The 23287-nt window shown below is 37.4% G+C and overlaps 1 protein-coding gene across 6 annotated transcripts in view; it reads left to right on the top strand.

Moving 5' to 3' along the window:
* Nucleotides 1-2198: 2198 nt before the first annotated feature.
* Nucleotides 2199-23287, top strand: part of eml1 (EMAP like 1) — an 84307-nt gene continuing 63218 nt past the window's right edge. For 4 of the 6 annotated variants that reach the window (XM_030126783.1, XM_030126784.1, XM_030126782.1 and 1 more), the window contains exon 1: nt 2199-2874. In XM_030126783.1, the coding sequence (XP_029982643.1) occupies nt 2808-2874 (67 nt within the window). In that variant the 5' untranslated portion in view covers nt 2199-2807. The remainder of the gene's footprint in view (nt 2875-23287) is intronic. The other 2 variants (XM_030126786.1, XM_030126785.1) reach the window with 1 other exon arrangement.

Raw genomic sequence — 23287 nt, 5'->3', positions numbered from 1 at the left:
TTTGGTCGCTACCATGAAAGAATTGCAGTTTGGTACAGAACCCTAGGCGGTATAAACTGGCTTCTCGAGTGCCACTTTTATTTTAAGAGGATTAGCTGCAAGGCAACAAAATGCACTTCACAAACTAAGTGAAACAAAAATGTTCTACTGTCACATTTTGTGTGAATCTTTGCTCATTGGTTTTCACACAAACTTGATGCTGCAGAAAAGGTCAAGGAGAAATAGGCTCTTTATCTTTTTTGCCAGACATAAACAGACCTTGTTTTCACAGCTTATACCTCCACATTGTGTTAAGGCACATTCAGAGTAACTCCTGAGGTCAGTAATGCCGTGTTGATTTGTAACAGTATGTTTGATGGTATGCAAGTACTCCAGAAACAGATAGTATTGCAGTTGTATTCATTTGTGTGTATTTTGGATTCTACATGTTCTTTAGGTAACCTCTTAAAGTGCATGTGCATGTGGGGAGGTACAAGAGTTTTTATGAAGTCCCTCAGAATTTATTCACGATAGTACATCTCTAATCACGTACAAGTATTCTGAAATAGATAATGTTATAGCTACATTCATTTGCATGTATTGTGTGATCTATATGCCCTTAAAGTAACCTTCTAAATCAAGGATGGATGGATGGATGGATGGATGGATGGATGGATGGATGGATGGATGGATGGATGGATGGATGGATGGATGGATGGATAGATAGATAGATAGATAGATAGATAGATAGATAGATAGATAGATAGATAGATAGATAGATAGATAGATAGATAGATAGATAGATAGATAGATAGATAGATAGATAGATAGATAGATAGATAGATAGATAGATAGATTTATTTCATTGTCTGTCACAAGTGACAGAAATTCTTTGACAGACTGATATAAAAAAGAGTAAAGACAAACATTAAAAACAACATTTAAGTGCAGTCATGCTTAAAAGGAGGAGGGGGGCTGTTTAAAAACAGCATAGTGTTCATTTTTGATTATTCAGGGTGGTTATTGCAGAGGGGATGGAGGAATTTTATAGATGTTTTTCTGGGCCAGTGGAACCTTACAGTGTTGTCAGAGTGATGTTATAATGATGGCAGGCTCATCTAAGTTTAGGGGCCACGTACAGCCGTATTCAATCTCAAGCAAGTTGGACCAGTAAAATAAAAGCGTAATTTATAACGATGACAACCCCTTTTTTTTTTAGTGCAAAATTCCTTAATCTTAACAATATCATGTCTCAGTTTATCATTTACACTTGTGCATTGCAACTTACAAATCACAGTGGATCTATAAAGGCATAAAACATTGAGTAACAGGCATCTGGAACTGAAAAATACAGCATTTTACCTCTTGGAATTTGCCCCAGTATTCCACTGTTTTTGTAATGAGGTGCCATTATTAATTTTAAGACATTCTACTGAATTTTTGATCCTTTTTGTTATGTTTGGATTGTTGACTGGAGGAAATTATCAATAGTAGCATCAATAAAGTAATGTACAAATGTGAGACTGGAAAAGCTGTTTATTCAAACTAACAATCTCCACTTAATTTAGCATCTGCTTGACAATAACAACACAAAACTTTATTACCTATTACCTGGGTATTGTGATCACTTTGCTTTGTGTGTTTGCGTGCATGTTTATTTGTTTGCATGTTTGTTAGCAAGATAACTCAAAAAGTTATGGACAGATTTGGATGAAATTTTCATGAAATGTTGATACTGGCACAAAGAACAAATGATTACATTTTGGTGGTGATGGGGGGGGGGACTGATCTGCCTTGGCAGAGGTCTGCGCTCTCCGAGTACTTTTTTAGTTATATAATTGTAAAGACAGTTAGGCAGTAAGGGGTTAACTTCATGATCAATACAACTTGACTGTCAATGTCGTCTGTGTACTTTTTGCACTTTGTCCTGGAGTGAACCCTTTGGAAGGCCGGGTTTGGCCCGCGGGCCGTATGTTGGACACCACTGTGTAAGTGTATGGGTCCCTAGGTTTGTTATTCCTTTGGTTTGTTGCCTGTATGTAAATTCTGCATGAATTTGGAGGTTCTCTACCAGGAGGAGGAGGAGGAGGAGGAGGAGGAGGAGGAGGAGGAGGAGGATGATCAGCCCGGCAGGCCCAGCCCCCTCTGCTCTGACTCGTCCACAGTGTGTGACAGGGGAAAGGCTGGGCTGTCCCGAGCTTTATCTGAACCCACACACATACATACACACACATACACAAACACACACTGGAGCTCTGACACGCATAAGCGCGCGCACACACGCACTGGTTAGTGCCGGTGCCAGAGTCTGTCCGCGCGCTCAGCTCAAACCCTCTTAAAGCTGTTTTTGTGCTGGAGATCAGTGAGAGCTAACGACACACAGCTGTCTGTGCTGAAGACAGAGGAAGAGGAGGGAAGAGAGAGCAGCAGAGGAGGAGGAGGAGGAGGACAAACAAATCCACAGCAGCCGCGGATCAACTTCTGTCCCTGGTCGGTGCGCTGCGTTCTTCAGCAGGGAGTGTTTGACCGCTGGACTTTCAGGAGTTTTCCCTCTGTTCTTTTTTTGTGTGCAAGAGGAGGAAGGGGGATAAAAAAAAAGAGGAGAGGAGAGGTTGGAGTTCACATGACATAATCGGAGTGAATGGGTTGCCATGGTGACTCGACCAGGGAGCCTGACCCGTGCGGAGTGAATGGAGGGAGCGCCTCGGACGCCAAGTGAGCGATAAACAAACGGAGGGGAGTCACCAGAGACAGAAGAGAGAAGAGAGAGAGAGAGAACAGAGGCAAGAGAAAGGAGTGGTGGAGAACGGAGGAAGCAGAGGTTGAGAATGGAGGACGGCTTTTCCAGCTACAGCAGCTTGTATGACACCTCATCACTGCTTCAGTTCTGCAACGGTAAAACCCAACTAATCCTCTTCTCCTTCTGTTTCTCCTCATCCTCTATCCTTCACCCTTCATCCCATCCCTCAGTTGCATGTTGTTGTTGTTATTTTCTCCCCCTGGTCCTGACATGTCACCAGCTGAGTGGCAAAAAAAACTTGACACCAAGTAGAGATGTGTGTGTGTGCATGTATGTATGCGCTATTTGCAGACCTTGTGGAACTTGTATGTGGCCATGAATGTAACTACAATGACATGTTTCATAGGAAAAAAAAAAAAAAGTCCAGCTGCCATTAAGAGAGCAAAAAAACCAAGAGGAATTAATGTTTTGATGCCCTGATTACTCCTCTTGCTGTATTATGAATAGTTTTCTCCTTTCTTGACACATGTTTTTATTATTATTATTATTATTATTATTATTATTATTATCATTTATTGAGATTTTTCAGGCTATATGTACAAAATACCACCATATAACCAAAAGGCTCATTTAAAATCAATGCTTGAATCCATGAGAGTCTTTCCACATGAGTAGTATTGTCAGAATACAGCATATGATTGTGGACCTGTCTAGGGAATAATTATGATGTCCCATATACCCACAACAGATACAAAGTCTTAATATAATTAATGAAACAGCCCCACACTTTTTCAGAAGTGTCTTGTTTGATTTTGACCGGGTTTTTACCATAAGAAGTACAGCAGGAATCAAAAGAGCAGCTCATGTTTAATGTAAATTCTGCACCGGCATAAAGGAGAACCCTCCAGGCTGCCAGTGTTATGGGTGGGAAAGCGGTGACTCAGGGAAGAAGGAAAAGCAGCATGACACATCAGTCTGACATCATTTTAGGATTTAAGTCCAAGCAGCTCTACTTTAAGTACGCTTCGAAAAGCTCATACATTCCTGCAATTATTCATGTACTTATGTCAGAGCTGGTGTCAAAAAAGAAGGATGTTAGGTCATTTTTTTTTTTTTACCCAAACTCTATATGTTGACATGAAAAATGCCACGTTAAAGCTTGCAAACCCCAACACAAAGGGGATTATGCCCCACAATAACCTGTCTGTGTCTGTGAGGCTAGTACTGTAGTAAATGGACTTTAAACCAGACTGTCATGATGATTTGTGTTTCATGTGATGTGCCAAGCTTTTTACGTTTTAAGACCTTTCCATTATCACTCTGAGACTGTCAGTGTTTCCAGCAGTTACAGTGATTTCATGGTGATGGTTGGTAAGTGCGAGCTATGATTGTTGAACCGTAGATGAACGTAATTGGCACTGGTGGATAATGAAAAAATCAATAATATTTACTTCACTGTGTAAGCTCCAGCAGTTAAAGGGTGAGGGGATAATAACGGAGTAAATCATGGATGTGGAATTACAACCGTGCACCTTCTGCTACGGAGGTGAAACCAGTTAAAAGCATTGGTTCCCTGTGGATTTTTATCATTAAATGTGTAAAGTGAAGCAAATGAAGTGGAAAGAGATTCAGAAATAGTTATTTTTGTTTTGTAGTGAAAATGACACAGAAACTGAAATTACAAGATGAAAGTGATGCATGTGCAGGTAAAGGTTAAATAGACAGGATGTTTTACACACTACACTATTTACTGTGTGTTCAGTGATTCAGATTTACATATTTATTGTTTTAATCTACATTTTTCCACTGTCTAATAGTTAAAGATCTTTATTTTCAGTCATGCATTATGTGTTTTCTGTGTTACCATTTGTTAACACTTTAGCAGCAAAACTATTGGTTCAGTTCGTACCAAATCGGGTTTATAAGATTGTCAGTGACTCAAAATACATCTCGTTACATTTTGGGAAAGGCAGGTCAGAGTTCAAATTATTTATGATTTAAAAAAAAAAAAATCTTCCCTTTTACTCATAATGGGTGAAATATGTGCAAGGGGCGGGGTTTGTTGTGCCTGGCACGACTTGTTTACAGTTAATTTGACTATTTAATGTGCGTTCAGTGATTCAGAGTTAGATATTTATTATTTTAATCTACATTTTTCCAGTGTCTAATAGTTAAAGATCTTTATTTTCAGCCTTACATTATGTGTTTTCAGTGTTAGCACATTTTTAACCCATAAAGAGCAGTGTTACTTTTGTGGCAGTTCCCAATTGAATTTTTCTCCCTATTTAACCTTTCTTAAGTGATTTATCACCATTTATCATAATATGATCCTCTGTATTTAGCATTTTTTCAATGAAAATCTGTTATTTTCCTATATTTAATTTACTGATCATGTACTTTAATCATGATGATGAGATTACATTCAAAGGTTATTATATGAAAAACAGAGAAAACATAAGAATAAAGTGACTTTTTGAGTCAAATCTATCATTAACTGAACATAAATTGTGTTTCCATCCACTGTCATTGATCCAACTCCATGGGTTTTACTGGTGAATCAATGTTGTAGAGGATCATGGTGTTTCCACGGCAACAACAGAGCCTTTAAATGTCCAAATGGGTCATATCTGATGACCATGAAAAGATAACAAACTACATTTTACACGAATTATTTCAACATACTGACAGGATCATTGGCTTTAAAGTTATTCAGCATTTGAGATCAGTAGATGGTTTTGGTCACCAGTGGATATTTGGGTCTTTATGGGTTAAGAAGACATAGATAATGACGTTGCAGATTTATCAGCTACCAAGTTTTCACTGAATCGATCTGTCGTATTATACTCAGAATCAGAATCGTGTTTATTGCCATGTAAGTAAACAGGGTTCACATGACTAGGAATTAGCTTCAGTGGTTTGGTGCATACGTAGAACATGGAGTAGGTAAGAAGCATGCAGTAAAAAAATGTAAATAAAATAAATAAAGATAGAGTTCCAAAATATACAGTATACAATGCAGGTACAGTCATGGAAAAATTATTAGACCATCAAAAGTCATCAAAAACAATGGTTATGCAATCAAGTACTAACTCCTGTGTGTATCATGTGACTAAGACAGATAGAAAAGAAAACATGGAATGTCTAAAAGCACTGCTTTTGCCAGTACAATGCCATAACTATTGATGTAAGAACTGAAGTGATTTTGGTTATTATCAAGAAAACATGGAAAATGGCTAGATATCAGCTCTGAAATTAAACTATTATGAGCTATTTTTGTTGTTATCATTATATTTGTCCAAACAAATTGTACCAGGCATTAAAATGAACAAGAAATTGAAGAAAACAAGGGTGGTCTTATAATTTTTTGTGCAACTGTATAATGGTAGTGGTTATGGTTCTCTCTATAGTGTAAGTAATTAACAGTGCATCTTAATCAGCATATGGATAAGGTAACAATGCAGTGCATTTAGTGTTGGTGTTATTAAGAGTTCAGGAGTTTAACAGAATATCACCTTTAAACTCCACTATTGGGCAACTGGTTGTTAAAAGTGCTTATTTCGTGTAGGTCTCTGCCTCCTCTGGTGTTGGTATGCACCTTCTCTACTCACATGTTGTGTTCCTTTGTGGTGAGTAAAGTGCTGACAGCAGCATGGATACCTTCTGAGGTGGATGGGTTTGGACGAACCAGAAAAACAGGTGTAGATGTGGGTGCGCCGGTATTAAAATAGCTGCACAGCTCCCACCGAGGAGGAAATCACTGACCTTTGAAAAATCATATAAATTACAGCGTAGTGGCAGGTACAAGATTGTAGCGTTTGGGTACGTGTAGACCCCGAGGCTCAGTGGTTTTGAGTCAGAATGGTCGAATATGGCTGTAAAAACCTACTGTACTGTACATGTTCTTTCTACTTTAAGTGGCCTTGTTGAAGTTTCCTGCCATGTCATGACCCTGAGCACAAGGAGATACTTATGAGCTGTCTGACTCTGGGAGGTTGGAAGGAATGTCCACACACAGAATAATATGATCTTAACCAGGCCGGATCAATGAACTAATTCTAGTGAAAAAAGTAAAATTATATTATGAAATGTTTACATATACAAAGTGTCCTTTAAAAAATGTGATTAACAGAAACATTCATGAACATCTTGAAATCTCTTAAGAAAAATAAGTGCAATTTTAACAACATTATACCTCAGGTTATCATTTACAACCTGAAATGTCTTTACAACAATATTATGCCTCATGTTTTATTACTTATACATGTTCAGTACAACTTATAGATCAGCGTGAATCTACAAATAAACAACACATTTAGTAAAAGGGAGAATATTGTTAAAATCACACTCAGAGAGTGCAGACCTCCGCCAAGGCAGATCAGCCCCCCCCAATTCACCACCAAAATGTAATCCTTTGTTTTTTGTGCCAGTATCAACATTTCCTGAAAATTTCATCCAAATCTGTCCATAACTTTTTGAGTTATCTTGCTAACAGTCAAACAAACAAACAAACCCTGATGAAAACATAACCTCTGCCATTCCTTGGCAGAGGTTATGATATTATCTTATATTGCACGTTGTTCATTTGTTTAAGTTATTCATATTTTTGTGAAATGATTGTTTGTAAATGTAAACATTTTCATGTAATTTCACTTTTTTACACTAAAAAAGGAGTTGCCATTATTGTGACAGTTCCAAAATGACTTTTTCCTCTAGATTTAACCTTTAAGTGATTTATCTCCACTTATCATATTGTCCTCTCCATTTATATTTTTTTCAGTTAAAATCAGGTATTTTCCAGTATTTAATTCCCTGATCATATCCTTTAATCATCATGCTTAGATTACATCTGAGGGTTATTACACCAAAAACAGAGAAAACTTTAGAAAAAGTGACTTTTTCAGTAAAATATATTATTAAGTGGATATAAACCAAGTGTCTCCTTTCACTGCCATTTATCAAACACCATTGGTTTTACTGGTGAATCAATGCTGTAGAAGATGACGGTGTTCTGTTGGAGCATGGGTTGGAAACAGGGGGTAGGGACTGTTCTTGTTTGTATTGACTCATGTCTGTATAGTCTCTGCATAAATACCAATAAAAAGACTTTGAACAAAAAAAAGAAAGTGGATGACATAAGACATGCTCCTCAGAGGCTGTCGTCAGGGATTTTCCAACCTCCAAAACCCCTTCTTTTCTCTGTCTTTCTCTTTCCTTCATTCACATTCACACACACAAACTCAGCATACACTTAACTTCTCAGTGTGGGAGCTGTGCGTTGTTCGTCGCTCCGACAGACTGCTTAATTGGGTGAGCCTTAGTTGAAACGTGTTTGGGTGTGTGTGTGTGTGCATGTGCAGAGGCCTGTAGGCCACAGTGACTTCATACTGCTCTGCTGCTGCCATCCAGCTGAACCCACATCCACTCTAAGCAAAAGGCAATGATGTCACCCACTCGCTCTTTCTACTCCCTCTCTCCGTCCATGTGTTGTGGAGCATCCAACCACACTAATGTTCAGAGACTAGGTCAGCTAAACTGCAGAAACAGGCTGCGTGCTTTGTCCTCAGGAGGTCGGGGCTAGCTCAGGCTAACTGAAAATTAGCCCCATTACACAGTCACACACACACACACACACGCATGCTGATTAAAGCTGGTAAAGGAAGTGAATCCTTTTGAGAGGCATTTTGCTGTGTTAAATCACATTTAGAGCAGAGTGCTTCTGGAGAAGAGGACAGCTTTGATTGAATTATTCTGTGTTGTTTCCCCGGTAATGAGATTGCTGATGTTTTTATAGAATTTACTCATGTTGTGTTATCAGATTTGCAGAAATTCTTCTTGATTTTAAGTATCCTCAACTCAGTCCCTGAACTTTTGTCCCAGCCCTTCAGATTGTTATTTGACTGGGTTTTCACTGTGTGTCTAAAGACGCATAAAGATTAGGCAAATTAGTCAGCTGACGTGTGAAAAAGCGCCAATACAAGTGCCTGGACTTCTTTGTTGGTCCATCTGCCACATGTTTTCTTCTGTAACTCCATGGTAATGCATCCAGGCACAATGGGGAACTGTACTGTATGCGCTACAGCTTTTTAAGAACAAAAATGCTCAGGGAAATATTCAGCACTGCAAGGACCGTCCCTAAAGTCCCCACAAAGAAGCAGGGATTTTTTTTTTGTGGGTTAAAGTAAGTCCCTGGAGCAAAATGTAGTCCATGGTCCGTGCAGATGAAACAAAGAGTTCCTAGATTCTGTGTTTCTGCAGTAGAAATGCAGCTTTAAGGGAAGGGCAGCACTTATTTACAGTCATTATCACTTCCAAGTATCACCTCGATGGCCTGTTTTACCAATCAGTATATAACCAACTACTGGTTTTCAAGGTGAAAACTCAAACTTTAGAGCAGGGGTGTCAAACTCATTTTAGTCCAGGGGCCACATTCAGCCTGATATGATCTCAAGTGGGCCGGACCAGTACAATAATAACAGTGAAAAAAGTAAAATTAAATTATGATAATGTTAACATCTACAAAAATCTGAAAAACATGAACAACTGGAAACGTCTTAAGAAAAACAAGTGCAATTTTAACAATATCATGCCTCAGATCATTGGTTTATCCTTTACACATGTGCATTACAACTTACATTACAATTACAAATGCACGAAACATTTAATAACAGGCAGAATATTGGTAAAATTGCATTTACTTATCTTAAGACATTTCAGGTTTTGCACATTTTTTGTAAAATAACAGTTCTTTTTATATAAACATTTCCATGTAATTTCACTTTTTTACACTAAAACAAAGATAAAATTTGCTGTTTTCATTATTTATAGGTTTAATATGATTGTATTTTACTGGTCTTACCCACTTGATATCTAATTGGTCTGTACGTGGAATCTGAATTAAAATGCTTTTGACATCCTAAATTGTTAATATCTTCAGTGTAATTTTTTTGTATTTCACCAATCCATCCTACGGACCACATTGGAACCTTTGGCGGGCCGGATTTGGCCCCCAAGCCGCATGTTTGACACCTGCGCTTTAGAGAATCATGCAATTTGTTTTTTCCTTCGCTTCTGCCCAGTTTACTCAGTTCTTATTGTAGTTATTGTTACCATTATAATTATCACCATGGTTGTTATTGTTTGTATTGTTGATATTCTCTTGTAAAGGTCTTCACCACCTTCTTCTTTCTTATTCTCCCCCCTTCATCCTCCACCCCCCCACCTTTACATGTTAGGTCCGGCATCGAAATGTGGTTCAACAAAACTCATAATAAAGACAGTAAAATATCAAGGGGAGCCTCATATGCTTTATGAAGTTTCCCTTGGCAAGGCAAATTTGTTTAGCACCAAAAGACAGCCACACTACCATTCTGCTGGACAAGACAAGTTTAAAAAAAAAAAAAAAAAAAAAAAAAAAAAGAGAATTATGCAAAACTGCAATTTTGGATCCGGATACCCATGTGTTTCTACATGTGCAAATGTAAACATAAAATACCACTTTAACCCATAAAGACCCAGTACTGCTTTTGTGGTAGTTCTCTGTGGTAGATTTCTCTCTAGATTTCACCCTTTTTAAGTGATTTATCACCATTTAATATAATATTATCCTCTGTATTTTGCATTTTTTCAGTGAAAATCACATTTTCCTATATTTAATTCACTGATCATGTAGATGTTCATTAAAGCTCTGATTGAAGTTGAGGGTTTTTATATCAGAAACAGAGAAAACTGAAGAAAAAGTGATTTTCTCAGCAAATATTTCCTTAACAGAATATAAAACATGTGTCTCCATCCACTGCTATTGATCTAACTCCATGGGTTTTACTGGTGAATTAATGTTGTAAAAGATGACGGTGTTTCCACGGTAACTACGGAGCCTCTGAACATCCAAATGGGTCAAATCTGATGAACATGAAAAGATGAATAACTGCATTTTACACCAATTATTTATATGGATTGATAGAATTAGTGGATCAGCAGTTATTCAATTTAATATCAGTAGATGATTTTGGTTACTGGTGGATGTTTGGGTCTTTATGTGTTATGCAAGAAACAGCCACACTCATTTTGTTAACTCATTTTCAGCATCATCTTTATTTTCTTAATTCAATAAAACAGTGCTTTATGGCAAGTAATGACCCATAAATGTAAAAAAAAAAACAAAACCAAAAACTTCAATTCACAACCAAAGAGAGTAAAATTATCTTCAGTCTACTCATCCTCACTCTCAACTTCTCACAAATTGAGTGTCTTTCTGATATGTCATGTCATCCAACTGATATCTACACCTGTATTTCCCAGACTTTTGAAACTTGAGACCCAAAAGAGAAATTTGATGTCACATCAGGACCCAAAACTATAAAAAAATACATCATGAATTGACATAGATTCATATTTTACTGACTCTTCCACTGTTGAAACACTGTTTTTGAAAGTCTGTTTTTACTTTTACTGTTTTTATTAAACACCTCTTCTCTGCATATGGTTTTACTGAGGTCAACATTTACAAGCTTCCCCAGAGAACATTATTCTTCTGTTTTAATTAGGAAAATTGATTCACTTACTACATTATTGCTATATATTTTCCACTCCCAAATGGTGACCTAATAAAAGAGAACATATCCATGATGCATTGCGTGTCTAAATTTTGGGAAACACTGGTTTATCTAATCCAATTCAATCCATTTTTTATTTATAAAGCACAAATTTAAAGAAACACAAAGGTTTCCAAAGTGCTGTACAATAAAATAAATGTAATAAAAACATAATAAGATAAAATACTAAGATAAAAACGCAATGGAGCATAATAAATGAATAAATAGACTGTCCACCTAGAGGTCTAGACAGTGCTGTGGTAATAGTTTACTTAGGTTTATGTGCTAAAAAAACTTAATTATAATAGCAAAATAAGACAAACAAATGCTGAAAGAAAACAAAACTTTGTGTACAACAGAAGCCACTTCCTTCCTGGGGTTTTGTGACTTTAACATCACCTGCCCTGTGTCATCACTTTCCAACATCTAAGGACTTACACTGACTTCTAAATATTTCTCTGCACACTGAAATTTGATGCTACTTAGGAGCTGAAACAGCTATTTTTTTTTTTTACTCTTATGCAAAGTTGAAATCTTTTCAAGTTGGTTTTCATATGTAGAAAAGAACAGATTTCAACACTTAGTACTTCCAGTCGCTTAAAATGCAACCTGTATGACTGAATCAGGCAGTTATTACTCAGATAAATAATGAGCTAACGGGCTGAAACGTGCGTAATTATCTGAATAAAAACATTAGTTAATTCTGTTCCTCGCTCATTAGTCACCGATGCACCAAAAGCTCCTGATGTGTTAATAAGTAAATCTGTTAATAAATCTGGCTCACTTGCAGCGCTGTGATACTAATGATCACATATACCCGTGTCCCTCTCCAAACACCCTTCCTCTCCATGATAACAAATCCATTCACATGCATTCATTTGTGTGATTCAGTCATTTACCTTTTCAGCTCCTGATGTCTGTTCAGATTTGGATCAAACACCCCTTTATCTCTGCGCTCCACACTCTTGTTGTACACCCACAGGCTTTCTGGCACAGCGCTCACCTTATTGGAGGGGCATTGCACCACGCTGCCAATAAAAGAGGAAGGGGGGGGTTAAGAAGGGGATATAAATTAAATAAATGAGTGCATCAAGGAAGTAAAGGAAGTTTTTGTTTTATTTCATTTTCATTTTTTTCCATTTTGTTTATTCATTCCAATCTAAATGATTGGAAAGGAGCAGGATGAAGAAAACTTACAATCATCTGCTTACATCAGATAAGTTGCGGTTACGGCTATTACAGTAAACAGTTTACATGACAGTCAATGAAAATAAAACAAATCCAAAATCCTTAAGCAAAACTAGAAAAGCATTCAGAGAGCGCAGACCTCCGCCAAGGCAGATCTGCTGTTAATATTCTAATAAGGTCATGATGAATTTTTTCCTTGTTTTTATATGCACATCCAGGGGTGCAAGAAAATATCAGTTCCGCAATATATCGTGATATTTCACTTCATGATACCGATATCGATATTAAAAAGTACTGTATCGATATTTTTAAATATTTATTCAAATGCAGACATGGCGGAGATTCATTTTTGTTTTTTGTTTTTCTTTTTTGTTTATCATGCTCTTGTATTTCTATGTTCACATGGGTATTTTGCTCTGTTGTTTATATACTGTATTATGATATTGCAGGTCATATAAGTAGTTTTTTGAAATTGTTAACGGTTATTTCAAGCATACTAAAAGCACTTTTTACTGTCTAAAAGAGGCAAATGTTAGTTTTTTGTATTGGGAATGCACAAAAGTAATCTGATGTTGGATGATACAGGGACTGAACACTATGCATTCTTTTCACAACTAATAGAATATGAACATTTAAACAGGATCTTAAACCGTAATGTCTGTAAAACCTTATTTATTTATTTATGTGATTTTTGTACTGGTAAATCCACATTAAAACTTTATTCATCCAAATCCTGCATTTTAAGTTTTTCCAGGAAATAATCTTTTACAAAAGTTAGCCTTGTTAACAGTATCATGATATATCATGATATATCGTGATATATCGTATCGTGTTCCTAGTATTGTGATTTGTATTGTATTGCCAGATTCTTGCCAATACACACCCCTATGCACGTCCCCTTTAACTCTTGCAACTCTGCGATGATTTTTGATTTTCTCCTTCATTTTACCAGTTAATTAGCATGCAAGTCCCAGCAAATGAAATTCCATCCACTAAGCCTATATTGCATTTTGATCAATCATAAAAATCATCTTATAAGAACCAATATTAAAGGTTAACTGTGTTTACTGTGTATGTGAACTAATGCTACGTAATGTGTGGGTGTAGCCATAATTTTTAAAATGTTTCTAATTTAATGAATGCTCTTATTTTCCATCTTACCCAGGGACAACAGTTGAAAAATATTTTTTTTGCTAATACTGGCACATTTACAGAAATGTTCATTGATGTGTACTGTCCCTGCTAAATAAACAAATAAAAAAAAACATTAAAGATATTTCCAGCAGACTACTAAATAAAACTGAACCAAATCCAGCCGGTAAAGTGAAACTGCATATTTTCTTTTAAAACTAATATCAAAAGCTAAACTAAAAATCCATAAATAAGAACTGTAATAACTGCGGTGCAGATGGAAGGGACGGACGTGCAGGGTGAAGTGGGAAATTAATAAAGTCAGAGGCTTATTTGATGTTTCTCAGAGGTTTTGATTCACATTAGAGCTGACACGACTCTGTCAAATCTCCTCCTCTTCTTGGCGTTGCATCTATAGGTATCTCCATCCAAATGCTGACTGATGATGGCACGTGTAAAGGGATTAGGAGTAAATCCCTCCTCACATTACCTCAACAGTAGCCAAGAGAGGAGGAAAAGGAGTGTACATGTGCCAAAAAAGTAATCTGAGGAGCTATAGGACATGCTGTGGAGCTCAGTGTATTTGTGTTTTCCTGTTCGCATTCATACCCTTCAGTGCTCAGATTAAAGCCAACCCACTCTCAGATCTATCCTCCACTGACATAGAAACGTAAATAATGTCAATGAGAAACCAAATAAAAAGGCGCATAAAGGAAATGATGTGTCTGTCTTCCATCAGTCATCTCTAACTGTAACACAGTGTAATAAATATCGACCTGAATGGGATAACTCATCCACTACTGCTGATTCATTTAAAGGCTGACATTGATTTCCTTTAGCTGTGGCAGTGAGAGCTCACACCACTCTCTGTTTCGTCTCTTCCTCTGGTCGCTCTAACGCCCTCCACGTCAAATATTCATGCTTTCCTTCCATCTGTCCTTCACCCCCGCCTTCTTCTCCCTCGCTGCCTTTTTCTCAGCCTCTGTTTCTAAGTTTTCCTCAGCCTCATCCTAGTATCAGTCCGTCTCTTTGTTTGATCTAGCTCGAGCGCTGCGAGTGAAGCTAAAAGTGCTTTCTGCTTTTTCTTTTTTTTCTTTTTTTATTATCTCCAGACAGTCAGATATTGAGCCGGGCGGTTTGGGTTTCTCTAGTCACGAGTCACGCTGCCCTCCTCTTACTTCTTATCTCCCTCGCTTTTTTTTCTCCCTTTTCTGCTGATAACGCTTTGCCCTTCACTCTCTCTTTTATGCAGAATAGTGAGCCATTAACCGCTCACACTTACACAGGATGACAGTGTGAGCTTATTAAGCGTGATACTGAGTGTACGAGGCAGGCCCCAGAATAAACCTCAGACCCTGTACATACTCTGCATGTCCTGTTGTCTCTCACATATGCACATGGTTTTGCAGTAAAGTCGGGCTGTGTGTACGTTTTTAAGATCTGTGACCCCTTATGTAACAAAAACACCAGGTATCCATGCTCTTCCAGCTGCACTAATGCTCTCCTTACATATTTGTAAGTAGGCCATTTCATAGATGCATACATAATCTGCACACCGCATTCTGCAGGAAGGAGGAAGACCTGCCAAACTAGGCCACGAGTCAGGCTGTAATGGAGCTAAGATGAAGCGATACACAGAAGAAATCAGCAATGCAAGTGTGAACTGTATCAGCAATGCACTGTGATAACTGTAGCCCCGCCCCCAAAGGGGAGGCTAGGGGGATTGTTCTTGGTTTGTTTGTTTGTTAACACTCTAGCAGCAAAACTAATGGTTCAATTCATACCAAACTGGCTTTATAGATTGCCAGTGATCCGGAAGTGATGTCATTACATTTTGGGAACAGTAGGTCAAAGTTCAAATTTTTAATGAATTTTTAAAATCTTTTTTCTTCTCCCATTTACTTATAATGGGTGACAATTCACATGTCTGTAGCAGCAAAACTATTGGTTGAATTCATACCAAATTGGGTTTGTAGATTGCCAGTGATCCAAAATTGATGTCGTCACATTCTGGGAAAAGTAGGTCAGAGTTTAAATTTTCATGGATTTTTTTTTTTTTTTTTTTCCCCCCCATTTACTTATAATGGGTGAAGTTTCACATGTCTGTAGCAGCAAAACTATTGGTTGAATTCATACCAAACTGGGGTTATAGATTGCCAGTGACCCAGAATAGATGTCATTACATTTTGGGAACAGTAGGTCAAAGTTCAAATTTTTAATGAATTTTTAAAATCTTTTTTTTTCCCCCATTTACTTAAAATGAGTGAAGTTTCAAATGTGTGTAGCAGCAAAACTATTGGTTGAATTCATACCAAATTGGGTTCATAGATTGCCAGTGATCCAAAATTGATGTCATCACATTTTGGGAAAAGTAGGTGAAAGTTAACATTTTCATTGATTTTTTTTTTTTTTTTTATCTTTTTTTCCCTGCCATTTACTTATAATGGGTGAAGTTTCACATGTCTTTAGCAGCAAAACTAGTAGTTGAATTAATACCAAATTGGATTTATAGATTAATAGATTATAGATTCAAATGTCTATAAAAACATCAATTTTGTTCAAATTTATTTCAAATTTGGCACATATATAGAGGCAATTGATATACTGACATCAACACATGCATAGACATGATGACATCAGCTGGATCGCCAAACAAGCAGCGATGGTAGGACTACTTTTAATATGCATATATTGCACTTAGTGCATGGGGATTTGACCAAATATGTTATCACAATACATATTTTTATTTTTACGTAATAGCAGGTATACAGTACTGTGCACAAGTCTTAGGCCATCTTTAACTTTGTTGATTTGACGAGGTTGAAATGAGCATACATGTTTATTTCTTATTCTCTTTTCTTCAAATACAAGAAAATACAGGAAATATGTGCACAGCCTTAACACATACTAAAAAACAGAACTAAATGGATTCTAATGGTTAAAGTCACTATTTAGTGTGACCTCTGACCCCATGACAAGACGCAACACAAACAATTAGAAACATCTGACAATTGTTGAATGAAACCTGGTATAAAACATCAGAAAATTAATGCAATAAATCTCATATTGTCTGAACAAAAGGAACATATATTTTTTTACCAGAAAGTTTTCTTTTTTTTTTTTTTTTTTCATTTTTATCAATTTCTAGGAATTTCAGGCGACCCATTTTGAATTCCAGGCAACCCCAAGGTTGAAAAACACTGCTCTAAAACATTTTCCTGTTGCTAAATTCTGCATCTTACTATGCAATAGTTATATAATCTGTTACCCTCTACAAGCCTTCAAATTTACAAGGAAGTAAAAGCATGAATGACAGTAAACTAAATAAGGAGCATGGAAATAAAGTGGTGAAACTCAATAGCCACAAACTCATTTTACCATTGAACGAAAATTAGATTGGACTTCTTTTCAATCCAAGTTCTTTTATCGTAGCAAAGACATGGAAATAAGAGGAGAAAGACCAAGCTGTTCATGGTGCTTTTATAGAATGGCTTCCAAGGTTCAAGGTTCACTTTATTGTCATTACAGGTAGTATATCCTCCTGAGACCCAGCAATGCATTATTGTCCTCTGTACGGGGCAAAAGTTTGACAGTTTTACTTAAAAAAAATGCTGTCCATTGCAAAGAACATGCCATTAAAACAATAAATAAATGAATAAAAATAATGTAAAAAAAAACTGTTGCTTTATGCAGTTTCCAATCAAAACGGTTGTTTAATGTAAAAAAGCTAACATTTTCACTTTCCTGGGTTTCAGGAGGATATACATGAAATGAAATCAGCACTCAGGACCAGCAATGTACATCGTAAAAATCCTATAACAATGAATCCTATATTAAAATAATAACAGTAAAACCTGATAATAAGTAAGACCTAATAATAAATAATGCTTAAAATACTGCAGTGCAAGATTTAAATGAGCAGCATGTTAAAACAGGATAAGTCCATACTGGCAGAAAAGCAGCTCTGTTGTTGAGTAGTTCTGTTGCAATAATAATAATAATACATTGACTCTCATTCTTGTTGTTTTTGCTTTTGTCATACTGACATTTTAACCCTGACAGTTTTTCTTTCTTGCAACTGTTTCATGTCGGCTCTCTAAAGAAGTGAATATTTGGCTGCTTTGCATAAATATTTCAAATCAGGAGTGTTTTACGTCTCAAATACTGAGATATTTTTATGCTTAAAAGACTTGGGGCAAGGTTAGTGTGTTGATGGAAACATCTCTTAATGAGCCGACGGGCATGAGATGCCATTTGTTGTCTGAGCTGAGTGTTTCCCCCTCTCCTCTTGTCTTTTCCTCCACTGACACATATTCATGCAGCCTCATACCATGACCCAGTAAAACAATCAGGCATGTAAAGCAGTGTGAGTTCCACGCTAAATATACAGTCAGTGTGTTTTAAAGGATAATTCTGGCTGTGGATAGTGAAGGAGTCGGCCCAGTGTTTTGTTCAGTCCTCAAGTTCACTATGTATGAGCATATCAGCGCAAGGTCAGGAGAGGAGACGCTCAGCCTAGTGGAATTCATCTGCACGAGTCCTTGAACAGGATGTCATGGGTGTGTAAAAATACCATGAAAGAGCCAGAAACAGAACTGTCCGCTCCACTGGAAAGTAGGATGCTTCCAGTCTGCGTGATAATACTAAATGTGTTCAACGGAGCATCGAGTGCTACCTGTGGGGGAGGGCGACCAGTAATAAATCACACAAGTCAGCAGAATCCCAAGGAGACCCCATTATTTTTAGTGTTTGCTTATTTCCTGATGCTTTAATGTTTAATCAGGCCTATTTGTTTATTGAGAAAAGAAGGAAAGAGGGATTAAATCGTCGAACACATTTATTCCACACATATTTTTCTAAACTAATATTGATGACAAAAATTATAACAAACTGGTCCAAACACTCAAGACCATAGACCAGTGTTTTTCAACCTCAACGTGGGGTCACCTGGAATTCAAATGGGGTCGCCTGAAATTTCTAGTAATGGATAAAAATAAAAATAAAAACTTACTAATAAAAAATATATGGTGAGTTGAGAGAGACAATCCCAATACATAAAAGACATGACAAACTGTGAGGCTGAAACTGAAACACTGTGGTACTGTTTATCTTTCAAATGTTCACTGTGGTCGGTTTCAGATGCTGCAGCTCTTTCATAATTCATAGTTTAAGTTATTGTTTTTTCAGTATTAATTTGCAGCCTTGTAAATACAAGCTCAACCTGGCTTTTCTGCCTCCGTCCATAATAATATATACTGACAATCAATAGAAACTTTGAGGTAGAAATGTATGCATATTTCTACTTGTGGGGGGGTTGTAATTATTCATTGTGGATTTATTGATGACTTAGTGCTTGGGTAGTTGAGATAATGATGAGTTGTCGTGTTGTCACGGTTCATTGCACATGGGTTGGTCTCTTTGCAAAAGTGGACCAAATTACACACTGAGCAATACTCAGTGGGGATCTGCACAATTTGAGGATTGGTTTTGAAGGTCTATATAAAGGCCCAAAAAAGGCCACCATTGTTAGTCCGGTGAACGGCATCATTCAATGTCTATCACGTGAACAACGTCTCCGGGCACTGGGTATGGTGGAGGCCGGTTTGAGCTACAGTGATATAGCCAGGCCTATGTATGGGCTGTTCCCAACCCACAATCAGAAACCTGGTTGAATGCCACAACACCACAGGCTCTGTTGACAATAAACGGATCGCCGCCCGCATCGAAGCAAACTGAGGCCAAATCTGGTATTGACTGTTGTGACTTTGTGTTTGGCAGGTGCCATTTTCTTTTGTTAAGTTTTTTGTTTTGAAATTATTCTTGAAACTTTAGATTTTTGTTTCTGTATGCCAATATCCTAAACAAATGATTCATATGAAAAAATTTCAGTTTAGGGTTTCAAAATAAAAATTATGTCAAAAAGTACGGTCTCAAAGTTTTCATTGACTGTGAGTGTACATTACATACCCTAAATGCCGTCTAAAATTAACATTTATTTGAAACATAGTATAGCAAACTATTACATGATCAAATTAATTTTAGCAAAAAAAAGTCTCCGTTTTGAATGTCTGGGGTCGCCAGAAATTTGTGATATTAAAATGAGGTCATAAGCCAAAAAAGGTTGGGAACCACTGCCATAGACAAACCATAGTTAGTGTTGTCCAACCTTGTTCTCACAATAAGAAAAACACTACTACCCTAAACAAATGTCAGGAATTAAAATGAATAATACACGGTAAAAGCAACTCAGCTGCTGCAGCCGAGACAGGAAAGCTGACTGTGTGAATGTGTAACATAATAGGCTTATCAATATTACTGTCTCATAATTAAAGCAGGTACATCTGAATAGAATTACAGTAGTGTATTCTATTAAATGAATGTGCCGCTTAAATGTATTTTTATGTTGTTGAAGACAGTTTCAGCCTTATTCTTTGAGTTCATTCCTGGTGTGATTGAATTATCTGTACAGAACAAATATAAAACCAGAATTCACACTGGTAAACAGGCTTATAAGGTCAGTATATGTACAAGGATTTACTGCTGTAATTACTCTCTTTTAGGATTGTATCTTTTTTTTACAAAGGATTAATGAACAATACCTGAGACTTGGAAGTGGCTCGCACCCAACAGTAAAAAAAAAACTGAGGCATTAAACGGGGAACATACAGTTCAGCTGGTTCAGCTCAGTTGAGATTCTGTATCTCTCCTGTAAAAGCTTGTCAGAAGTCGCTCTTTCATTAATTTTATTTTATACTTCATTTTTCTGTACAAATTTTACAGTATACAGAACAAACAAATCAATAAAACAAACAAAAAAAGCAGACCACAACAGTGAGAGCATCTAGGTTCAGCAAAAAGGTCAAAATAAGCATATATAGTTATAAGATTATACAGGTTCAAGGATTTCTTTGATTAACATAAACATCCCATTTTTCCCAATATTTTTTACATTTGTCAGTAGTGAGTCTTAATGAGAAGGTCAGCCTTTCCATATCATAAATTTCATTCATAACGTGTCCAGTCCAGAAGTGTTGGAGGACCTTCGCACATCCATTTTCAGGTTATGGCTTCTTTTGCCCCTGCTATTAATATTGTAGGTAATAGATGTGATATCAGACACCAAGGGTTTTACATTACTTCATTTACTAACCACTACAGATGGTCATGGAACACAGGAGCAACTTAGCTCATGGTGCAAGAAATGAACTGAAAAAATGAAAATGAAAGGGTAAAACACACCTTAACTCTGCTATCTAACAAGAACAACACTTCTTTTAATAATAATAATGGATTGGATTTATATAGCACCTTTCTAGACACCCAAAGCGCTTTACATTATTAACCCATTATTCATTCGCTCTCACATTCACACTCTGGTGGTGGTAAACTACATTTGTAGCCACAGCTGCCCTGGGACAGGCTGATGGACCAAATATTCATGCACCAGTGTGGGTAGCACTGGAGGCAGGGAGGGTGAAGTGTCTTGCCCAAGGACACTACAGACTGACTAGGACAGAGTGGGATTTGAACCGCCAACCCTTTGGTTATCGGATGACCTGCTTTACCACCTGAGCCACAGCCGCCCCCTGATCCCCAGATCACTGTAAGCACATAAAACTATCCCAAACTACTTTGCCCCAATGCATGCTGGGAACCTTCCCCAGGTGCTACGCCAACACGCCACAATATTAACAAAAGATATCAGTCAGATTTCCTCATCTCGTGTGATAGGTTACCCAAGTAATTCACGATAAAATATCTTGAACATAACTTGATCCAGAGCAGGTGAGGTGTGTAGTAGACGTTACCCAACTGAAAAGCAAACTGTTGTTGTGACTGAAAAACAAGGCTTAACTCTAAAGTTGCCTCATTAAGCCTAAATCCTGCTCTGTAGTCTACGCCCCAGATGTCAACATATTTCAATACTTAGAGGAAACTTTATACTGTTAGACAGCGCTCTCCAGTACCTTCATCCAAACACTGATGGAGTGAATATCTATTAGACTCCAGTGTAGTTCAAAGACATTTCAAAGCCAAAGCACAGTGAAGTTTAATGCATCCACATGCACATCTATGCATATGAATGTGTGCATAAATCTCCCTTTTAATCCTGCAGTACATCACCAAACCATTCAAAATTAATTAAAGATGAATCCAGTTACAGTGGAAAGGTGAGTGTTGGCTCGATTATGTTTATGGTAATTATTCCCATCAGCATATTGTCTCCATTAAACCTAAAGTTACGGCCCATCGATTTAGTTACTCCTCAGCTCTAATTCCTGGCCAGGTTTTCATCTGGCCTGTTGTGATGCTAACAGATATAATTAACCTCTCAGTGCCCGTGGTGCAGTTCCCAGAGGCCTCTCGGTGGTCTAATTGGTCTCTTACATCTGCTCTTAATGGGAGAACCAGGGGGGAAGCCCTGGCGCTGTGTGTATGATTGTATCCCCCGTTGCATGCGTTGGGCTTGTCTGAAACAGATGGAGACGAGAAAGCAGGAGAATCCCATTAGAAATTCCATTAAAAATAGATTCATCAGGAACACAGCTGCGGAAATGAGAGGGTGGACATCATCGTATGGTTTGTTTTCCTCTTTATTGCTGTCAGTTTGTCATTGTTATTGGGCTGTAATTGGGAGTATGTGGATCATGACTTCACTGTGGACCTCAGAAAATGGCAAATAATGGCAAAAAGTTTCCATTAAATATGAAGATAGTAACTTTTTATAACATTATCTGATAACACCTCTCACATATGTACTTACACAGCCTATGTTGTGCTTACAAATGATATCAAGCTTGTGCCTTATATGTTTATCAATACATTGTTTAGGTGTCCACACATTTCTATATTGTTTTTCTATGCATTGTTTGCCATTGTGATATGTAAGGATAAAATGCCAACAAATTTGACGCTAATGTTCCTGTCGACTCAAGGATGAACTTAAGAAATTTTGGTAGCCAAAGGTCAAAGGTCACTGTGACCTCATGGTTGTCCAATGTTTTGAATGTAATATCTCATGAAAAGCTTGAGGGAATTTCATCACATTTGGCACACACATTTAGCTACTTTGACTCAAGTGTGAAGTGTAACTTTTTGGTGGTCAAAAGTCAAGGTCACTGTGACACAACTCAAGGTTTCATAATACTATAAAAAAATAAATAAATAAATAAAAGGGTTGCAGGAGTGCTGGGGCCTCTCCCATCTATGAACAGGCAAAGACAGGATACACCCAGTTCATTGCAGGTATTTAGGTGCATGTCTTTGGATGGTAGGAGGAAGCCAGAGTACCTAGAGAGAAACCATTCATGCAAACTCCACATATAAATGGAATCAAACCTAGGACCTTCTTGGCAGTGCTAACTACTGCACCACCCTTTTGCAATGTCAGTTTAAAAAATTCTGAACATAACACATTAACATTTATGCAAACAATCTGAATATTTACTCAAGTCACCCACCCAGCCCAACCACCCCACCAGCATCCAAACGGGATCAAAACAATTATTTGTCTCCCGCAATTGACCACCCATGGGGCACACTTTGGCTTTCTATATGGATCGGGAACCAATCCCAACTGATGCCTGACTAGATTTCATATTATCATAGGAGGATAGCCATGCGTGTGATGAACTTTTCTGGTTCTTCTTAAAGGAGT

This window comes from Sphaeramia orbicularis, chromosome 22 (genome assembly GCF_902148855.1).
Source record: "Sphaeramia orbicularis chromosome 22, fSphaOr1.1, whole genome shotgun sequence".
Lineage (NCBI taxonomy): Eukaryota > Metazoa > Chordata > Actinopteri > Kurtiformes > Apogonidae > Sphaeramia > Sphaeramia orbicularis.
The sequence above is the reverse complement of the archived record's forward strand: the minus strand, read 5'-3'. Positions and strand labels throughout refer to the sequence as shown.